This window comes from Salvia hispanica, chromosome 4 (assembly GCF_023119035.1).
Source record: "Salvia hispanica cultivar TCC Black 2014 chromosome 4, UniMelb_Shisp_WGS_1.0, whole genome shotgun sequence".
Taxonomy (NCBI): domain Eukaryota; kingdom Viridiplantae; phylum Streptophyta; class Magnoliopsida; order Lamiales; family Lamiaceae; genus Salvia; species Salvia hispanica.
In genome coordinates, this window is record NC_062968.1 from 41,376,237 (window position 1) to 41,394,039 (window position 17,803).

A 17,803-nucleotide genomic window follows, 5' to 3' on the forward strand; every position below is an offset into this window, starting at 1 on the left:
TTAACTCAACTCGTTGGGACTATAAATTATATATTTTTTCGAGTCGAAATAAACAAAATTGATTGAAATTAATATGATTTAAATTAATTAAAGTAATAATTTTATAATAATCATTATATATGAAATAATAATATCGATCGACGTCGTAACCTCCCTATTTTTCACATTTCCTCCCTCTATTTAGGCACAATTATCGTTGCATATAACCATATAATGTGAGTTTCCCATTTCCAGTTTATTACACCGAAACTTGAATCTTTTGTTTACATTTCCATAAGAAAAATCTGACATTGATTTGATATTAGCTGATGAACAATGGCGATAATGGATCTATTACGAGCATATCCCAACTTTGGTGAGCTAGCGTTTAATTCAAGAGGATTATTCCCTGGAAAATTAGGCAGCTCTTCCGCAGCTGCGTACGCCTTCAGCCTCCCTTTCGCTTTTGGGGCTTTACTTGGGTAAGCGTGCTTATCAATTATCAATTACATGACATCTTTCTTTTATAAACATAATTATTTATGTATCTGTTAGCTAATTATTTATATGATTGTGTTTGTGAGGAGTAGCATCCTCTTCTCAACATAAGTACCATTGCTTTTTGCGTTTATGAAAAAGTGGAATAAATTTGTGGTTGAATGAAATATAGATTTGTCATCTTTTTGTTCCTTTAATTTGTTGGATGAGAACTATACCATGCTATCAAAACCACCTTTATATGCATCTCATGTATTAAATCATCTATCTAATTTTTCAAGAAAGTTTAAATGCAAACTTACTTAGAAGCCTTAATATTGTAGATGTAATGACTTTTATGCACCAAAACTTGTAGGTGGTGTGACATTAACTGGATTTTTGTGCTGACTACTAATGAAATCTAAATATACCATACCCCATGAAATGAAATGGCAATGTGCTGGTAGAGTTTTGATTTGCTGATTTATCTTTATGGAACTGAAAGTGCTTACTGAACCATTCTGAATCTCTTAGTTGAATGTACCTTTACTTGTATATGTTTCTTCAGGAATGGAGTGACGCAATATGCTTATTGCGATGTTGGTGCCACGTTAAGCGAAGATTATCTTTCTAAAATACGGGTTGCATCTGGAAAAATCTTCCAGAGTGATGCCCTGACATACACTACAAAGCAGTATGATATTCAAATGAAGCCACTTTTCTCAGCTTTCCACTGGAAAGCTCTCGCGATGACATCACTAAGGTCATTTTCGATATTCTATCTTCCTCTTCTAGAACCACACTTACGCATGGAAGAGGATGATGATGACTTCCTAGCAGATGATATGGAAGAAAACAAAATAGACTTGATGATTCCTTTTAAGAAATCAGTTAGACAAATAATGCTTGAGGTGAGAATTTCTCTATTTCCTTTCAAAACTTGAAATACGACTCTTAGGATTATTTGTGCACAGACGACAGTAATCACAACAAGACGCCTTCTTGAAAGAGTTGTAGTTTATTATGGTTCACAACGCATGGCATGGAAAATTCTCAAAGGTATTTCTAGTTGTTTTGTCGCATTAATTATAACCTATAGCTTTTACATGTTGCTTGAGTGATTGTGTATAAGAAACTATTGCAGATGTCCCCAATTCTGCCCTTCGGAAAGCTGGAAGACATATGTCGATTTTCAAATACATTTACTGTGTCGGTAGAACTACTTTTAGAGGTCATCTAAGCTTACTTTCATTTTTCATGTCATGTTGTTAACTCTAAACAATTCACCATTTCTCATTTTCATTCTCTTGATTATGTCAACAGGACATTTTGTAGGAGTTTTAGCTTCATGGATTGTTCACATTGGCATAGACATCTACCAGTTCTTTTCTTCCGTTTCCAAAGCTAGAAAAGTCATAGACACGGGCGTTGGCAAAACGAAACAAGTAAGAATTCTTAGAAGAAAGGTCTCGGGTGCCACTGTAGGGTGTTGTGCTTCACTCTTCTTCGCCTCAGTAGGGGCCGGAATAGGGGCGAGTTTAACTCGCCCTTCTGTAGGACAATGGATTGGTAAGATTCGATATTGATTGCCTAACATGACATGATTTCATACTGCATAAAATTGTTAGTCATTTTACGGTTTGTATTTTGTGTAGGAAGTGGTTTGGGGGATGTAGCAGGGCCTATTATCATCGCCTTTTGTTTTGAAAAAGCTCGTGGTGAGATCTAATGCTTCTTTCAAGATAAAAGATGATAGTTTATGTCATCCTCAACGATTACATCTAAGAAAATCATTGCATGGTTCATATTGACTTTGCACTAAGCTAGTGTACAGGAAGATAGTTAGTACTTTTATTATATATTGAATATAATTTATTTGGAAGTTTAGTGAGAATCGATATATAGGTGCACTGAATGAATAAACCTTGATTAGAATAGAACCAATATATTTTGGTTTTTCTTATTTTTGAAAGAGCATTAAAACTGTTTTGTCATATATTTTGTGATAATTCAAATTCCAATTTATTAAACGTTTTCACTAATCAAGTTGTCGTCTTATATATATTTTAATATATATTTTTGGGTTGAGTCACTTATGGCCTAATTTTTGTGGGCTCACATGCTGATTTATAACCCAATCTTCTAATATCATAGGAGCATTAACAATGCATGAGCACTGGAAGAGCATTTACTAAGAAGTACTACTCCCTTCGTATTATTTAAGATGATATATTCTCCTTTTCAGATTGTCCCAATCAAGATGATACATTTCTATTTTTAATAATTTTCTCTCTCTAATTAATACACTCAGCCACATTTTTCTCTCTCCAGTTAAATGTTCCACTCTCTTTCTCTCTCTATTTAATACTTACATCCACATTTTATTTCTCCAATTAAACACATAAACTAACAACTCCTAAAATCATGTGTCGACTAAGAAATGTGTCATCTTAGCCGAGACGGAGGGAGTACTATCTAGAGTCTCAAACCTATTATATTTATGGTCTCACACCATCGTTTCTCATTCTTTTTTTAAAAAAAAATTTATTCTCTTTATTATATATTCCTATTAAATTAATTTACAACTAAATATAAAATATTAATTTCATTGAAACAACTATTATTTGCATAATTGAAATAAAATATAGTGTAATAGAAATAAATCACTATATTTTTAAAATAAATACAAAATATTAAGGGGCTTGTTCTTTATTGAGTGGTGTAACATAGCTAGCTTCTTAACTTGGGAAATTTGTTGGTGCACCTTGACTTAAGTCATCGCTTGCAGTCGGTTAGTCATTCGTGTCCCCATCTACCTAATAAGGATTGTTTCCTCTATCATCTTTAATAATCATGTTATGTAGTATGATCCATGCATACCGGATATTATCTGCACATGCTTGAACCCTATATGGCCCATACCTTTATTTATTGTGAATCATGCTTAAAGCGCGCTGAATGTACATTCCATATCTTATGTCACATACGATAAACTTGTTGTTTTGTACTCCCTGTGTTCCTTTGTTGTAGGGGTTTTCATTTTGGTAAGGGATTTAAGAAAAATTGTGTTAGAGAGTTAAGAAAAATGGATATTAAAGTAGGAAAGGAAAAAGGTAGACAGATGAAGAGAGAATAAAGTAAAAGAGAGTAAAGATTGTTGCTTTTTACTAAAAAAAGGAAATGACTCAGCTGTAGTGGGACAACCCAAAAGGAATACGACTTAGCTACAAAGGGACGAAGGGAGTAGTTTTTAATTAGTCGATTGATGTGCTCATTGTTGAGTTTTATAGCTCGAATCTTGTTTTCGGTCCATTACATACGAATTGATTAAGTGACGAGTTTGTTGAATATATGTAGAGGAATAGATTAAAAAAATGGCAAAATAATGGACGCTGGAACCAGTGACTTCTACCCTACCGGGTACGGTGCGCAAAGGCTGCGAAGCCACCTAAAAGGCCCTATATTATGGCAATCAAATTCTTATTAATAGGACGAGATCTAGGGTATGTAAAATTGATCAGCTATCACATCACTCACACCAGATAAGAGAACAGAGAATCAGATATTTCATTCATCCCAAAAGTGAAGACGAAGAGATTCCTTCGATCAAGGGTGTAGTTAGCTTGAGCTTTTCAATGTTTTCATTTGATTGTTCTTCTACTTTTGTTATGAATATGTGTGATTAAATCTTTTGTAGAAATCTAGGGGGAGATACAGTGACTCGTATGTTTAATTGATCTTCGTTTCCATGCGTTGGCTTTGTAGTTATTTCGATTATTTCAGTTTTTTATTGATTTGATTGATCATCTCGTGAATGCATATTAACTTTGCTATATAATTGAGAGATGAGTAGCTTAGTATGAAAATGAATAATCGGCCTTAACCGATAATAGTCGAGAGATTTGAGCTTTTAAGTGAAGAATTAAATCCCATAAGCTTTTATGGGTTGTTAATTTAATTCTAGAAGGAGACTTCAGTTTTAAGTTGCGATTTACAATTTGTGTTTTAAGAGAAGACATAATTTCATTTTAGTGATAGCTTAATAATTCTTAAGACTCTTGTTAGACATAGAATTAGATATTGAATAATTATTGTTATCGAACTGATTAGATTTTGTTTCATTTTTGTTGTTGAATTTCATACTTTAATTGTTCCAAGTTTTATATACCTATATGTTAAGTAGAGTTAGGGATGCAAAACGCATGGAGAATAAGACTGAACGGAGAATTAAGAAATCCTAGTTTATGTGAAAAACGAAAATAATATTATTAATCAAAGTCTATCATTTAAGATCAACGATGAAGCCTTTATATAGTATGAGGCCTTTTGGGGAGTACCCCAAGCGCAAAACCGTGAGGGCGTTGCCCAAAGCGGACAATATCATACTAATGTGGAGTTCGGGTGTGCACCACCGAGACCCTATAGTGGTATCAGAGCCCATTTATACACTTGCAACTCTTGTTCATTCTCCAATGTGGGAATTGTTTGCCCTGAACTAATTTTCACCATTATTAATTGGATTGATCGCATGTAAATATTATCGGTAGCAACCCGATAAACCCGCTGGGCTAGCCCGAAACCCGAGTTTTTAGGGTTAGAGTTGAACTTTTATAACCCGAAAGAAATCATAACCCGACCAGCTCACACCCGATTGACCCGCAACCCGGTGGGCCGACCCGATTGACATCCCTAATTGCGGGGGTGTGGAAGATAGGTCCAGATGATGCAATGCGGAATTTTTTATTTTTTATTTTGTATTTTCTTCTATAAATACACACCACTTTTACTTCTCATTTCACACCTATCACTCCACTCTCTTCCCCCATCAATTTCTTTCTAAAACTCAAGTATGAATCTTGGTGGTTTCCAAAATCCGAATGGCCCCGACGGATTGCCGATGTTCGGCGGTGGTGGTTCCCAGTGGCCGAGTACAGAACCAGACGATTACCGGCTATTCGATACGTGGGTTCCATGGAGTCTGATCCTAACACGCAGTACGATCTTGATTTCACCACAGATTCATACGGGCTCGACGACATGGAGCCGAGCCCCGCCGCCCAGTCAAGAAAGAAAGAAAAAACAAAGGTTAGAGCTAAGAAGTTGTCCCAGCGAAGGTCAACCAAGAATATGCCCCAGGGAGTCGAACTACAACATCAAGGAGACCATCCTTCTGACAAAGTGATGGGTTGATATTTCGAAGGACCCGGTGTTCTCCAACAACCAAAGGTAAGTCGCGTACTGGGAGTGAATTGCTGAACGCTACAACGAACAAAAGTCGGCGGCGGCGTACAAGCGTAAGAGGGAGTAAGTAAAGAGAAAATAGAGGATATTTTAGTGACATGATATTTTAGGAGTAAGTAAAGAGAAAATAGTGGAGAGAGATATTCATTTTCAAATATAGAAAATGGACATCTTGAGTGAGACAAACTAATTAAAAATGAAAGATGAACATCTTAAGTGAGACAGATGAAGTATGTTATTCATAATTACCACTATTACAATCCCCTCGACCCAAGGAAGATGACCCCTTCCTTGGGCGACACAAGAATTTATGCAACTTTATTTTGTGTGTAAAGTGGAGAAAGTAAAATAAGAGAGAGTGAATAAAGTAGAAAGATAAATGTTTTCATTTTTAGTAATGAGTCATTGGGACAAATTAAATGTTTTCATTTTTAGTAATGAGTTATTGAGACAAATCAAAAAGAAAAATGTGTTATTTCAATAGAACGGAGATAATATTTAATTTATAAAACACATCAAAAATTAAAATATTTAATTTATAAAACACATCAAAAATTAAAATTAAAATATTTAATTTATAAAACACATCAAAAATTAAAATCAAATCATACCTTGACTTTGTTTTTGCAAATGAGAGAATATTAATTTATAAAACACATCAAAAATTAAAATCAAGTCATACCGTGACTTTTTTTTTGCAAATAACCAGTCAAATAGCCCTCCATGAAAACAAAAAAAAAGTGTAAATATTTCACCAACTCAAGGAGACTAATTCTTTTAACGAAAGCTCTAATATACAATAGCGATTAGGAAATGATGTTCCATAAAAAATAGTTTATTTCTAACATATTCTAATATTTTTTCTCACTAGTTACTCCCTCTATTCACTATTAGAAGTCTCATTTCTTGGTGATACAGAATTTTAAGAAATATTAAGAAAAATGAGTGAAATATGAGTTCAACTTGTATATATTAGTTATAAATGAAATGTGAGTAGAATATGAGATCCTATTACCATTAATAGATAAAATAAATCAAAATTCCTATTCACAAATAAACTACAATAAAAAAACGAGACTCCTATAAAAAAACGAGACTCCTATTTATAAACAAAAGGATATATATTAAAACTCGTTCCGTCCCGAATATCTTTATATGTAGTGTGTGCTATGGAGCATTAGTTGAGAAGTCGCACTCATAATTTTGAAGTCCATAGTATTATTAATAAAAGTGTACAAGCATTTGAAACGCAAAGTACAATTGCTGTAATGTAGTGTCGGTGGTGTAATTATAAATGAACTGCTTCTCTCAAGAGATAGATTAGCATAGCTGCTGGCCTGTCGTATTCGTCCCTTCCACGCCATTTTTATACATTTATTTATACACTCATTAACAGCTACACAAACGGACCTTTATATCATCTCTCTCTCTCTTAGTGAGAAAAAGCGGAAGAGAGAATAGCTACTGTTTCTACTCGCTCTGCTTTGCATTTGGATCGGCTGCGGTCTCGATCTGTTTCTCTTGATTCGAGTTGAGATTGCGCGGTGAGCTTCTGCTTTTTGCAATAACCAGGAATGCGAGAATTGGCGTTTCACTAGATGTTTCAGTTATTTTTATGATTTACTACTACTATTTAATTTTAATTGCAAGTAATTTTGATTATTTAATTGAGTTGAGAGTCAAATGAATTAGCAATAAACGTGCTGAATCTGAGTGTCGGCAGTTTTTGTTGTAAGTTTTCTCGGTGTAGATCTAATCTCTGTGAAATGACGAGTTCCGAGGGGTTGAGACACACCGTTTTGCACCTTTTCAGATGTTAAATTCAGAGTGAAGCTTTGCAATTGGCTGATTTTGATCCGTCGCTCTTCACCGAGGCTAACTGACAATGGAACCTGAAGCAGAAGTCAAGGTTGGTATGAGTGTTGTTGATCAATATTGGATGCGTGATTAGGTTTTCTATCTTCTCATATGCTTGTAATTTTTTAGTGTGAGGAATACCATGTTCCATTTTTAACTTATTTACTTCATTCGGTTGGTAGGGGAAGACTTTGAAGACCATTGGCAGCCAGGTCTGTCAGATCTGTGGGGATGATGTTGGTTTGACTGCCAACCATGAGCCATTTGCTGCATGCGATGTCTGTGCGTTTCCAGTTTGCAGGCCTTGCTATGAATATGAGAGGAAGGATGGAAATCAGTCTTGCCCTCAGTGCAAAACCAGATACAAGAGGCATAAAGGTTTCATCCTCTTTCAATTAAGAATGGATCAGATGGAGGAAACAATAAGAGTTTCATCGCATATTGCTAAATTTTGTTGCAACATAACTTTTTTATATAAAACTATATTGAAGTGCACAAATTGCTAAAAACATCTGTAAGGCTGTCAAAGGTTTTTTTTTTGGTAATAAATCTATTCCCCCTAAAATCAGGTCAGGTATATATATAATTAACTACAAAATATTGATTGATCATGTTCGGAAAAACAGCTGTTATAACTAGAATATTGACCCGTTAACTCTGAGGGGATTTGCAACATATGTGAAAACTATGTTGGGAATGGTCATAGGTCTTGAAAGATTCCACATGCTAAACCCAACAGTAGATGAAATAATGGGATTGAATATTGTGGATTCTGCAATTACTTGTTATTTATATGTTAGTAATTTAAAACTGTAATGGAAAGCTGTATTCCTTGAATGGTTTAGTAATAAGTATGCTTTTTGTTTCATTTTTAGAGGGGACATCATCTTAATGTTTTAGAACGTGCAGGTTCTAACTCAAATGTCGTAAAAGATTTCAGTATTTGGTGTTGTCACATCTAGTTTGAATATTATTATGTTTTTTGTTGTATAATGTAATGATTATAGCATTAAGAAAAACACTGTATATGATTGTTATTGGTTATCTAGCTGTAATGTACTGTATGGTATTATGCCTAAATATACAAATATGTTCCTAAAGTAATTGAAACACTGAAAGCTCTACATGTATGGATGACCATTATTCAGGTTAATTTGTTTTTGGGAAAATTAATGCTGTTTCAGCAAATAGAAGCCCAAAAGAAATGGCTGCTGTACTTTAAGACATAATTATTAGTGACTTACGAAACACTGAAAATTTTATTTCCATCACAGCCAAAATCTTTTTTCTGAAAATGAGTTTTGACACTCTTAAACAGGGAGTCCTGCAATTCATGGTGATAGTGAAGAGGATGGTGTTTCTGATGATGTTGTTGATGATATCCATTACTCTGAAACTCAAAGTGACAAGCAGAAAATTTCAGAGCGAATGTTGAGCTGGCGAGTTAATCATGGAGAAAGTCTTAATGCACCAAAGTATGACAAGGAAGTCCCTCAAAACCACATTCCATTGCTTACGAATGGAACAGATGTAAGTTTTGATGCTTTTGGATCACTGTAGTCTACTGTTATATTGTGCAGTCATGTATTATGGCATACCAACTTTCTCTTTGTTATGCAGATCTCTGGGGAACTATCTGCTGCATCACCAGGGCGCCTTTCAATGGCATCTCCTCCTCCTGGAGGCGGTGGAAAACGTATACTTTACTCTGTTTCAATTCCTTCAATAAATCGTAGCATTTCATTTGTTCTGTTAGTCCTTCAATAAAGCTTCTTCCATGTGTAGCCAGGATTGTGGATCCAGTGAGGGAGTTTGGATCTCCAGGCTTAGGCAATGTTGCCTGGAAAGAAAGAGTGGATGGCTGGAAAATGAAGCAGGAAAAGCCTGCTATTCCTATGACTACTAGCCATCCTCCTTCTGAAAGAGGAGTGGGAGATATTGATGCGAGTACTGATATTCTTGTCGATGACTCTCTGCTGTAAGTTTATTATTTTTATATCCAGACATTATGCAGTTTATGCTTGAGTAAAAACTTTGATGATATTTGTGAATTCCATAGAACACCATATCTTGCTATCATGTGGCAGCAAAAAATGACACTATGTTTTTTGTTGCATGAAAGTCATTCTCCTTCTGATACTTTTCTTCTTGGTGTAGGAATGATGAAGCCCGACAGCCCCTATCAAGGAAGGTTTCTATTCCGTCATCAAGGATAAACCCTTACAGGATGGTTATTGTATTGCGGCTGGTTATTCTATGTATTTTCTTGCACTATAGAATAACGAACCCTGTACCCAATGCATATCCATTGTGGCTGATTTCTGTGATTTGTGAGATTTGGTTTGCTATATCCTGGATTCTGGATCAGTTCCCAAAATGGCTTCCTGTAAACCGTGAAACGTATCTTGACAGGCTTGCTCTGAGGTGAGAAATTTCACACGTGTTTGCATATTTGGCTTCATTATATGTTCATCCCTGCTAAAAGTTTTTGCGCATATAGTACGTAGATAGGGCAGTGCCTTTGTTTGGTTCTGCTACATTTATTCCGCTAAGCCCTTATATATTTAGTTCTTATATTCCCACAAACACACACTTTTGTTCTCACTGGAAATTACTTTTCCTGTCTGGTTTTGAAAACTACGTTAATAATATGTATTGTGTAACAGATATGACCGTGAAGGAGAGCCATCACAACTAGCTTCTGTTGACATATTTGTCAGTACTGTTGATCCTCTGAAGGAGCCTCCTCTCGTTACAGCTAATACTGTTTTGTCCATTCTTGCGGTAGACTATCCGGTGGACAAGGTTTCTTGTTATGTTTCTGATGATGGGTCTGCCATGTTGACGTTTGAAGCTCTATCAGAAACATCAGAATTTGCAAGGAAATGGGTTCCTTTCTGCAAAAAGTACAGTATTGAGCCACGGGCTCCCGAATGGTACTTTGCTCTGAAGATTGACTACTTAAAAGATAAAGTCCAGCCATCTTTTGTGAAAGACCGTCGGGCTATGAAGGTGAAAATTTTGTTCTACCAGAATTTACCTTCACATTTGGTCAAGCGTCTTATTTCTCTTCTCTGCATTTGTACTATAGAGAGAATATGAAGAATTTAAAATTCGTATCAACGCTCTCGTATCCAAGGCTCAGAAAGTTCCTGAAGAAGGTTGGGTCATGCAAGATGGTACACCTTGGCCTGGAAATAATACAAGGGATCACCCTGGAATGATCCAGGTAAGAAGATAACTGGAGGTTCTATCTTGTAAAGTGTCAATGCTTCTTTGTACAGTATAGGCATGCTCATTTGATATGCAAAGACCATACATTTTTAATTGTTTACATGTTCCTATTTATTTGGTTTTAAAGCAAGAGGCATGTTATGTATGTTTTCCCTCGACTAACATGTACTCCGTTGCATTCATGTAAAGTTCCTCATATATATCTTGTTCACAGGTTTTCTTAGGCCAAAGTGGTGGTCTTGACAGTGATGGTAATGAGCTTCCTCGATTAGTATATGTTTCTCGTGAGAAGCGTCCTGGTTTCCAGCATCACAAGAAAGCTGGTGCCATGAATGCACTTGTAAGTAGTCAAATGATGTATTTTTGAACATTTAGTTTTCCATGCTGCAATTGAACATTTAGTTCACCATGCTGCAATTGAACATTTAATTTACCATGATGTATTTTTGGCATAATTATGTACTATACTTACAGGTTCGTGTGTCAGCAGTTCTTACCAATGGACCTTTCTTGTTGAATCTCGATTGTGATCATTACATTAATAACAGCAAGGCGTTGCGTGAAGCAATGTGCTTTTTGATGGATCCGAATCTTGGGAAATATGTTTGCTATGTTCAATTTCCACAGAGATTCGATGGTATAGACAGGAGCGATCGATATGCCAACCGTAACACTGTCTTCTTTGATGTGAGTTTCAAGTGTTTCTAGTCATTACAGTCCTTATAATCCATTTGATACAAGTTTTGTTTTCGGTTACCTATCTAACTCATTTGAAATGTTCCTTTTTCGCTCACCAGATTAACTTGAGAGGTTTGGATGGTATTCAAGGCCCTGTATATGTGGGCACTGGATGTGTCTTCAACAGAACAGCTTTGTATGGTTATGAGCCTCCTCACAAACCTAAGAATAAGAAGGCTCGGTTGCTTTCTTCGTGCTTTGGTGGATCAAGAAAGAAAAGTTCCAAGTCAAGTAAGAAAGGTTCAGATAAGAAGAAATCTAGCAAGCATGCTGATCCTACTGTTCCAATCTTCAGCTTGGAGGATATAGAGGAGGGTGTTGAAGGTATGCTCTCCTTGCAACTATTAGCTCAAAAATTGTCGCTGCTCATTTATCCTCTAAGCTCATATGGATTATTTTCTTGAAAGGGATTGTTGCTGTTCTACTGTTTATGAACATAGTTCACCTTTCCCCCCTTGAGTCATAATACTTAAAATTATTGCTGTGATGATTCTGCGTTAGATAGTGGTTCTTGCATGGCAAGGAGACAGAAATTGCTGACATCATGAAAATTTCAAGTTTAACTCAATTTGTTATATGCCCTTTTGTTGATTGAACCAGGTGCTGGATTCGATGATGAAAAGTCATTGCTCATGTCCCAGATGAGCTTGGAGAAAAGATTCGGTCAGTCAGCTGTTTTTGTTGCATCTACTCTGATGGAGAATGGTGGTGTGCCTCAGTCTGCCACACCAGAGACTCTCCTGAAAGAGGCTATTCATGTCATTAGCTGTGGGTATGAAGATAAGTCAGAATGGGGAACTGAGGTACGTGTCCTGTACTTCATCTACAGTTCTATGTTGGATTAGATTCTGTGTACTGTGTGCCTTACTGATGCCCTATAAAGCATGTTATCCCATTTTCAAATTAGTTTATTCTGCAGCAGCAAATGCTAGTTACACTACGGGCTCTTCCAAAGACAATTTAGTAATTATTAAAGCTGAAGTTAGCGAGGGTACTGTCGTGAAAAAATTAAAACCCCGAGCTCGAGGATGTAGTTATGCTATAAAAGGCTACCTGTCATATAACTATTGCAGTGAAAGATAGTATCTTTAGATATATATCTAGTTACTAAAACAATGAAATAGCAGGATGCCTGTTGTACGGTTATAACCTAACGATATCCACACTCCACACAATCTAACTTAGGACTTGGACTTCGTGATATTGCTTCTATTAATATATTGATAGCTTTACACTGACTCTTCAATGTTATTGTCAATAATTATTTAATGTCCATCAAATGCTTACTTGTATTAAATGATATTTTCTTCTAAAATTAGTCCTTGTCCAATAGAACTTCTTGTGAGACTAATTTTTCCCTCATGTATGCAGATAGGATGGATCTATGGTTCTGTCACAGAAGATATTCTTACAGGATTTAAAATGCATGCACGGGGCTGGCGATCAATTTACTGTATGCCTCCAAGGGCGGCCTTCAAGGGATCAGCTCCAATTAATCTTTCTGATCGATTGAATCAAGTGCTTAGGTGGGCCTTGGGATCCGTGGAGATTCTCTTTAGCAGGCATTGTCCAATATGGTATGGGTATAAAGGAAGGCTAAAATGGCTAGAGAGATTCGCATATGTTAACACCACGATTTACCCGATCACTTCCATTCCTCTGCTATTATATTGTACATTGCCAGCTGTCTGTTTGCTTACTGGGAAATTCATCATCCCACAGGTATGTCTCAAAAATTCTACATCTCTTGTGGAAGCTGAGAAACATGTTTTAAACCATATATTTTGATTTACAGATTAGTAACCTTGCGAGTATCTGGTTTCTTTCCCTCTTTCTCTCTATCTTTGCCACTGGTATACTGGAGATGAGGTGGAGTGGTGTCGGAATTGATGAATGGTGGAGGAACGAGCAGTTCTGGGTCATTGGAGGTGTCTCAGCTCATCTGTTTGCTGTTTTCCAAGGTCTGCTCAAAGTTCTGGCTGGAATAGATACAAATTTCACTGTCACGTCCAAAGCTGGAGATGAAGAAGGAGATTTCACTGAGCTTTACATGTTTAAATGGACAACTCTTCTGATTCCTCCAACGACTCTTCTCATTGTAAACTTGGTCGGAGTTGTTGCTGGAATTTCCTATGCAATCAACAGCGGGTACCAATCATGGGGACCGTTGTTTGGGAAATTGTTCTTTGCCTTCTGGGTGATCGTTCATCTCTACCCCTTCCTCAAAGGTCTAATGGGGCGGCAGAACCGTACTCCCACCATTGTCGTGGTGTGGTCGATTCTTCTTGCTTCGATCTTCTCATTGCTGTGGGTCAGAGTTGATCCCTTCACTACTAGAGTCACGGGCCCAAAGGTCGAAGAGTGTGGAATTAACTGCTGATATCCACTTCTCAGAATTTCGATGGACATCTTTTTGTCTGTGATTTTCTTTTAGAGAGAGAGATAAGAAAGCTACGGTGTGTGTCATATATTTATCGTAAATTGATCAAAATGTTTGTCCATTGTCTGTTAGAACTTGTACGCTCTCAAAGCATAATTATATTGCATTAATTTATTTTTTCAATTCGTTTCTATAGCTGGAGTTACCAATGTACTGTATTTTGTTTGGTTTTTATAGGTAGATGAAATGATGAATTGAGATTTAAAGGCTGTTGCACAGTAAATACTTATCACCCAACTCACACAATAACATCATTTTCTTTGGGAAATTTGGTTTGGTTTGTCTACAGCTAATTCTACGTAGCCTTAAATGCAATCACTATTAAATGCTGACATCAAGTTTAAAGTTGTGAGCACAATTCTTGTACAACTCTATGAAATGAATTACATTTAAATAATTTTATGTTTTTGTTGAACATTAGTGGTGTTTCTAAGTTGCATTTTAGAGAAGCATTTTTAAATGTGTGTAAATTATCGGTATGGTGTAATATCTTATCAATAGATTTCGATAAGGTAACAATATGAATTTTCATATATCTCAGCATAGTTAAATGTGGACATCTTGAGTGAGATGGATGAAATACTCCCTTTGTCCATGTATAGTAGATTTATTTCCATTTTGAGCACTTGTTTTGAAAAAATGATACTCCCTTCGTCCCACAAGTATATGCACTCTTTCATTTTTAGTCCGTTCCACAAGAATATGCAATTTCTTAATTTGGAAACGTTTTTCTCTCTAATGAGGTGCGACTCATTCTCCAATTAACAATACTTTAATTACTTTTTCTTTATACTTCTCTCTTACTTTACCAATTATGCACTAAAATTCGTGTCCAACAAAAAGTGCATATTCTTATGGGACGGATGGAGTAAAAAATAGTTTAAGTGAAGAGAGAATAAAGTAAGATTCTGAATAATTACAGAAGACTCTTCTCTATACTATCCACTCCATTATTTTACTCTACTATAGAGGCACGAATGGAGTGTTATTTCCGTTTCGCTATAAGTGAAGTATTTCTTGTGAGCATAAAATTTAAGAAATATTTCCGTCATTCAATTATAAGTGAAACGTATTACTTTTTAGGTTGTCCCAGTATAAGTAAGATAATTTCTTTTTAAGATAAAAAATAATATTTTATCTCTTTTACTTTATTTTTTTTTCTTTAATTTTTTTTCACTCCTAAAAGTACATGGATTGGAGGGAGTACATGCAAATCAAAATAACGAGAAATCAAGCGTGACGTAAATATGTTAATATTATTGGTTTCAATAAGCGCCTCAATGTTAAACGTACGCGTTCATGTGTTCCACATTCGGGTTTTACAATTTTGTTTGAAGTAGGGATGTCAATCGGGCCAGCCCATCGGGTTTCGGGCCAATCCTATTCTGGTTGCGGGTCAATCGGGTGCGGGCTAATCGGGCTGTGATTTTTTCGGGTTATAAAAGTTCAACCCTAACCCTAAAACTTCTGGTTTCGGGCTAGCCCATCGAGTTAATCGGGTTGCTACCGATAAAATTAACATGTGTTCAATCCAATAAATAATGGTGAAAATTAGTTACAATTATAAAATATAAAATATTTAATTATGATAAATTTGAAATATATGCTTAAACTCAAACATAAACTTGAGCAAATACTAATATTTGAGATTTATGCAAAATAAAACATAAACATCAAGAAATTTTAAAGCATGTTTTAGAAATTTAAATATATTTTTTTAGTGAATTTGAAGTTTCTAATTTATATATCTATTATTATGTTAATAAAAATTTAATATATAATTTATATATTTAATATATAAAATTGAAAGTTATTTTTTAAGTAATCTATATTATAAAATAACCAATGAAGTGTCGAATTAGAGTCAAACAAATAGAACGATAGAAATTTTATCGGGTTTTCGGGCCAGTCCATCGGGTTTTCAGGTCTGGCCCTAACGGGTCGCGGGTTACTCGGGTGCGGGCTAATTGGGCTGTAATTTTATCGAACTAGAAATTTTCAGCTCTAACCCTGTAAATTTGGCGGGCTATTCGAGTCGGCCCACGGATTGCGCGCTACATTCACGTCCCTAGTTTCAAGTAATATTTGATCTACTGCGACTTTAGGAAATATAATAAAAGTCAGTTTCAAAATTTAGTAGATTTATGTAAAGTTTAATGATAAAATATAAAAATTAATTAAACATAAAGTTTATTATTAAAAATAAATAAAAGAATGCAAAACAAGTGTAAGCATTAATAGCTGGTTAAGAAGATACATCAGAAATTAATAGGATAATATCAATAATTCGAGAAAAGCAAAAGAGGGTATGACACGTGGCGGCTCCATACATGAGTTATAGTTAACGTGTCAAGTAGCGAGGCAACACAACAAACACTTAAATTTGTTGATCTTATCAACCCACCTAAAATCCATATGCATATATAGTAGATTTCACATATCGTTTATTATTGATTGTCCCCTTCAACACATGTACTTCTGCGCTTATTGAAAATGTCAGCCTCTGAAGAACCAATACTCGCTAGGATCAATCGTCTTGATCTCATTGTACGTCTCTCTCTCTCCCTCTAATGGAGTATTATTTATGTAATCTTCACAGCAAAAATGGAACCCTAATATAATAAAATTGAGGTTTAGTTTGCTTGTTATAGTATCAAAAGTAGGGAGGGTTTAATTTTTGATTGCAGTTGCATCAGTTGGAAGAAATTCGAGGCGATCACCACTCTCCCAAGAGTTCAAATGCATCGAGCGGACCCCTGACAAGTGATGGGCTGCCGTTTTTGTCGCCGGAGAAGCGTTGTCGGCCGGTGAAGGAGGTGATGGTCGAAGTCCAAGAGAAGGGCAACTTGATCGACAGATTGCTTCATGCCGAGGATCGAATCTTGAAGGTTACTTTTTAAACTAGCACTTCCTGAAGATAAGACCCACTTTCCTTTTTTAGTTTGTTCCAATCATGATTTATGAGCCTTGTTTACTGCTAATATATTTATTACGTAGGTGTGTTTGCAACTTGAAGAGGAGATTCATGAAAGTGAGAAGAGCAGTGGTTCAGGAGAGAGGAAGTCTCCGAAGAAGGGATTGAAGCAATTTGTCAAATCATGCGTTAAGCCCAAGCACAAACCTACCATTTTCTCTTCTTGACTTTCTCACATACTACTTGTATCGACCACAAGTTTGATTTTGTATTCCACTTTTCTACTTTTTGATTTTCTTTGTTCAGAAAGAAACCGATGCTGATGGGTTTAACTTTAATTAATTAATAGAAAGAAATACTAAACGTAAAATACTTGGGCTTCTCAAGAGCATTAATATCAAGTAATGTTTAGTTGGAAAATGGTTCTGGGCCATGAGAAATGAAAGGGTTCGATAAATAAATAAATAACTTTGGGCTAATTTAATTTAATCAATTAAGTCACTTTGGGTTTAGAAAATAATAAATTAAATGATGTGCAATTTAAATCTTGAGCCCAATCTTCTTATTCTGTCTTCAGTGACCTGCTCCCAACGTAATTTTTTATTCAGATCTGCTCCGTAAATCTCTTCAGCTGTCATCAATATGAGTAATAATCAAAAAATTAAGATCAATTAATAATGATCCTTCAGTTACCCATTTAATTGGAATTTAATCCCCAATTAACTCCCCTGATATAAGCCATATAATGAAAAAAACACACTCCGCAACCATCTTGGGGTTTCATCTCTTATATGGTATCCACTAGATCAAGGTACAGCAAATTCATCTGAGTTCGAATCCACTTTGGAAAATATGGGCACATGGCTAATCATATACTCCCTCCGTCCCCCTATTAAGAGTCACACTTTTCCATTTCGGTCCGT

At 35.7% G+C, this 17,803-nt stretch overlaps 3 protein-coding genes across 5 annotated transcripts; all 3 read left to right on the plus strand.

Annotated features, from left to right (window-relative positions):
- The first annotated feature begins 262 nt into the window (after positions 1–262).
- On the plus strand, positions 263–4,147 carry LOC125218388. 2 transcript variants are annotated; one of them, XM_048120045.1, is made up of 7 exons: positions 263–461; positions 1,025–1,367; positions 1,431–1,515; positions 1,601–1,687; positions 1,780–2,025; positions 2,112–2,174; positions 3,814–4,147. In XM_048120045.1, the coding sequence occupies exons 1-7, from the start codon at positions 316–318 to the stop codon at positions 3,819–3,821; spliced, it is 978 nt and encodes a 325-aa protein (XP_047976002.1). In that variant the 5' UTR covers positions 263–315; the 3' UTR covers positions 3,822–4,147. The 2 variants fall into 2 exon arrangements, with proteins under 2 accessions (XP_047976002.1, XP_047976001.1); XM_048120044.1 differs by lacking the exon at positions 3,814–4,147 and having other exon boundaries at positions 2,112–2,426.
- Positions 4,148–7,080: 2,933 nt separating this feature from the next.
- Positions 7,081–14,089, plus strand: LOC125223073 (cellulose synthase A catalytic subunit 3 [UDP-forming]-like). The gene is made up of 15 exons (XM_048126035.1): positions 7,081–7,241; positions 7,511–7,606; positions 7,737–7,932; positions 8,873–9,084; positions 9,175–9,250; positions 9,340–9,532; positions 9,712–9,978; positions 10,221–10,566; positions 10,646–10,783; positions 11,003–11,128; positions 11,263–11,475; positions 11,586–11,850; positions 12,127–12,329; positions 12,898–13,248; positions 13,322–14,089. The coding sequence occupies exons 2-15, from the start codon at positions 7,583–7,585 to the stop codon at positions 13,904–13,906; spliced, it is 3,195 nt and encodes a 1,064-aa protein (XP_047981992.1). The 5' UTR covers positions 7,081–7,241; positions 7,511–7,582; the 3' UTR covers positions 13,907–14,089.
- Positions 14,090–16,388: 2,299 nt separating this feature from the next.
- LOC125219576 lies at positions 16,389–17,172 on the plus strand. 2 transcript variants are annotated; one of them, XM_048121592.1, is made up of 3 exons: positions 16,389–16,513; positions 16,654–16,854; positions 16,964–17,172. In XM_048121592.1, the coding sequence occupies exons 1-3, from the start codon at positions 16,460–16,462 to the stop codon at positions 17,105–17,107; spliced, it is 399 nt and encodes a 132-aa protein (XP_047977549.1). In that variant the 5' UTR covers positions 16,389–16,459; the 3' UTR covers positions 17,108–17,172. The 2 variants fall into 2 exon arrangements, with proteins under 2 accessions (XP_047977549.1, XP_047977551.1); XM_048121594.1 differs by having other exon boundaries at positions 16,663–16,854.
- The last annotated feature ends 631 nt before the right edge of the window (positions 17,173–17,803 follow it).

Bases quoted from the DNA above. Each gene is read 5' to 3' on its own strand.
- LOC125218388 (XM_048120044.1), top strand. From the start codon at position 316: ATGGCGATAATGGATCTATTACGAGCATATCCCAACTTTGGTGAGCTA. The intron at 462-1,024 runs GTAAGCGTGCTT...ATGTTTCTTCAG, and splicing joins GCTTTTGGGGCTTTACTTGG to GAATGGAGTGACGCAATATG. The intron at 1,688-1,779 runs GTCATCTAAGCT...TTATGTCAACAG, and splicing joins CGGTAGAACTACTTTTAGAG to GACATTTTGTAGGAGTTTTA.
- LOC125223073 (XM_048126035.1), top strand. From the start codon at position 7,583: ATGGAACCTGAAGCAGAAGTCAAG. The intron at 7,933-8,872 runs GTTTCATCCTCT...ACTCTTAAACAG, and splicing joins CAGATACAAGAGGCATAAAG to GGAGTCCTGCAATTCATGGT. The intron at 10,567-10,645 runs GTGAAAATTTTG...TTTGTACTATAG, and splicing joins AAGACCGTCGGGCTATGAAG to AGAGAATATGAAGAATTTAA.
- LOC125219576 (XM_048121592.1), top strand. From the start codon at position 16,460: ATGTCAGCCTCTGAAGAACCAATACTCGCTAGGATCAATCGTCTTGAT. The intron at 16,514-16,653 runs GTACGTCTCTCT...TTTTGATTGCAG, and splicing joins TCAATCGTCTTGATCTCATT to TTGCATCAGTTGGAAGAAAT. The intron at 16,855-16,963 runs GTTACTTTTTAA...TTTATTACGTAG, and splicing joins CCGAGGATCGAATCTTGAAG to GTGTGTTTGCAACTTGAAGA.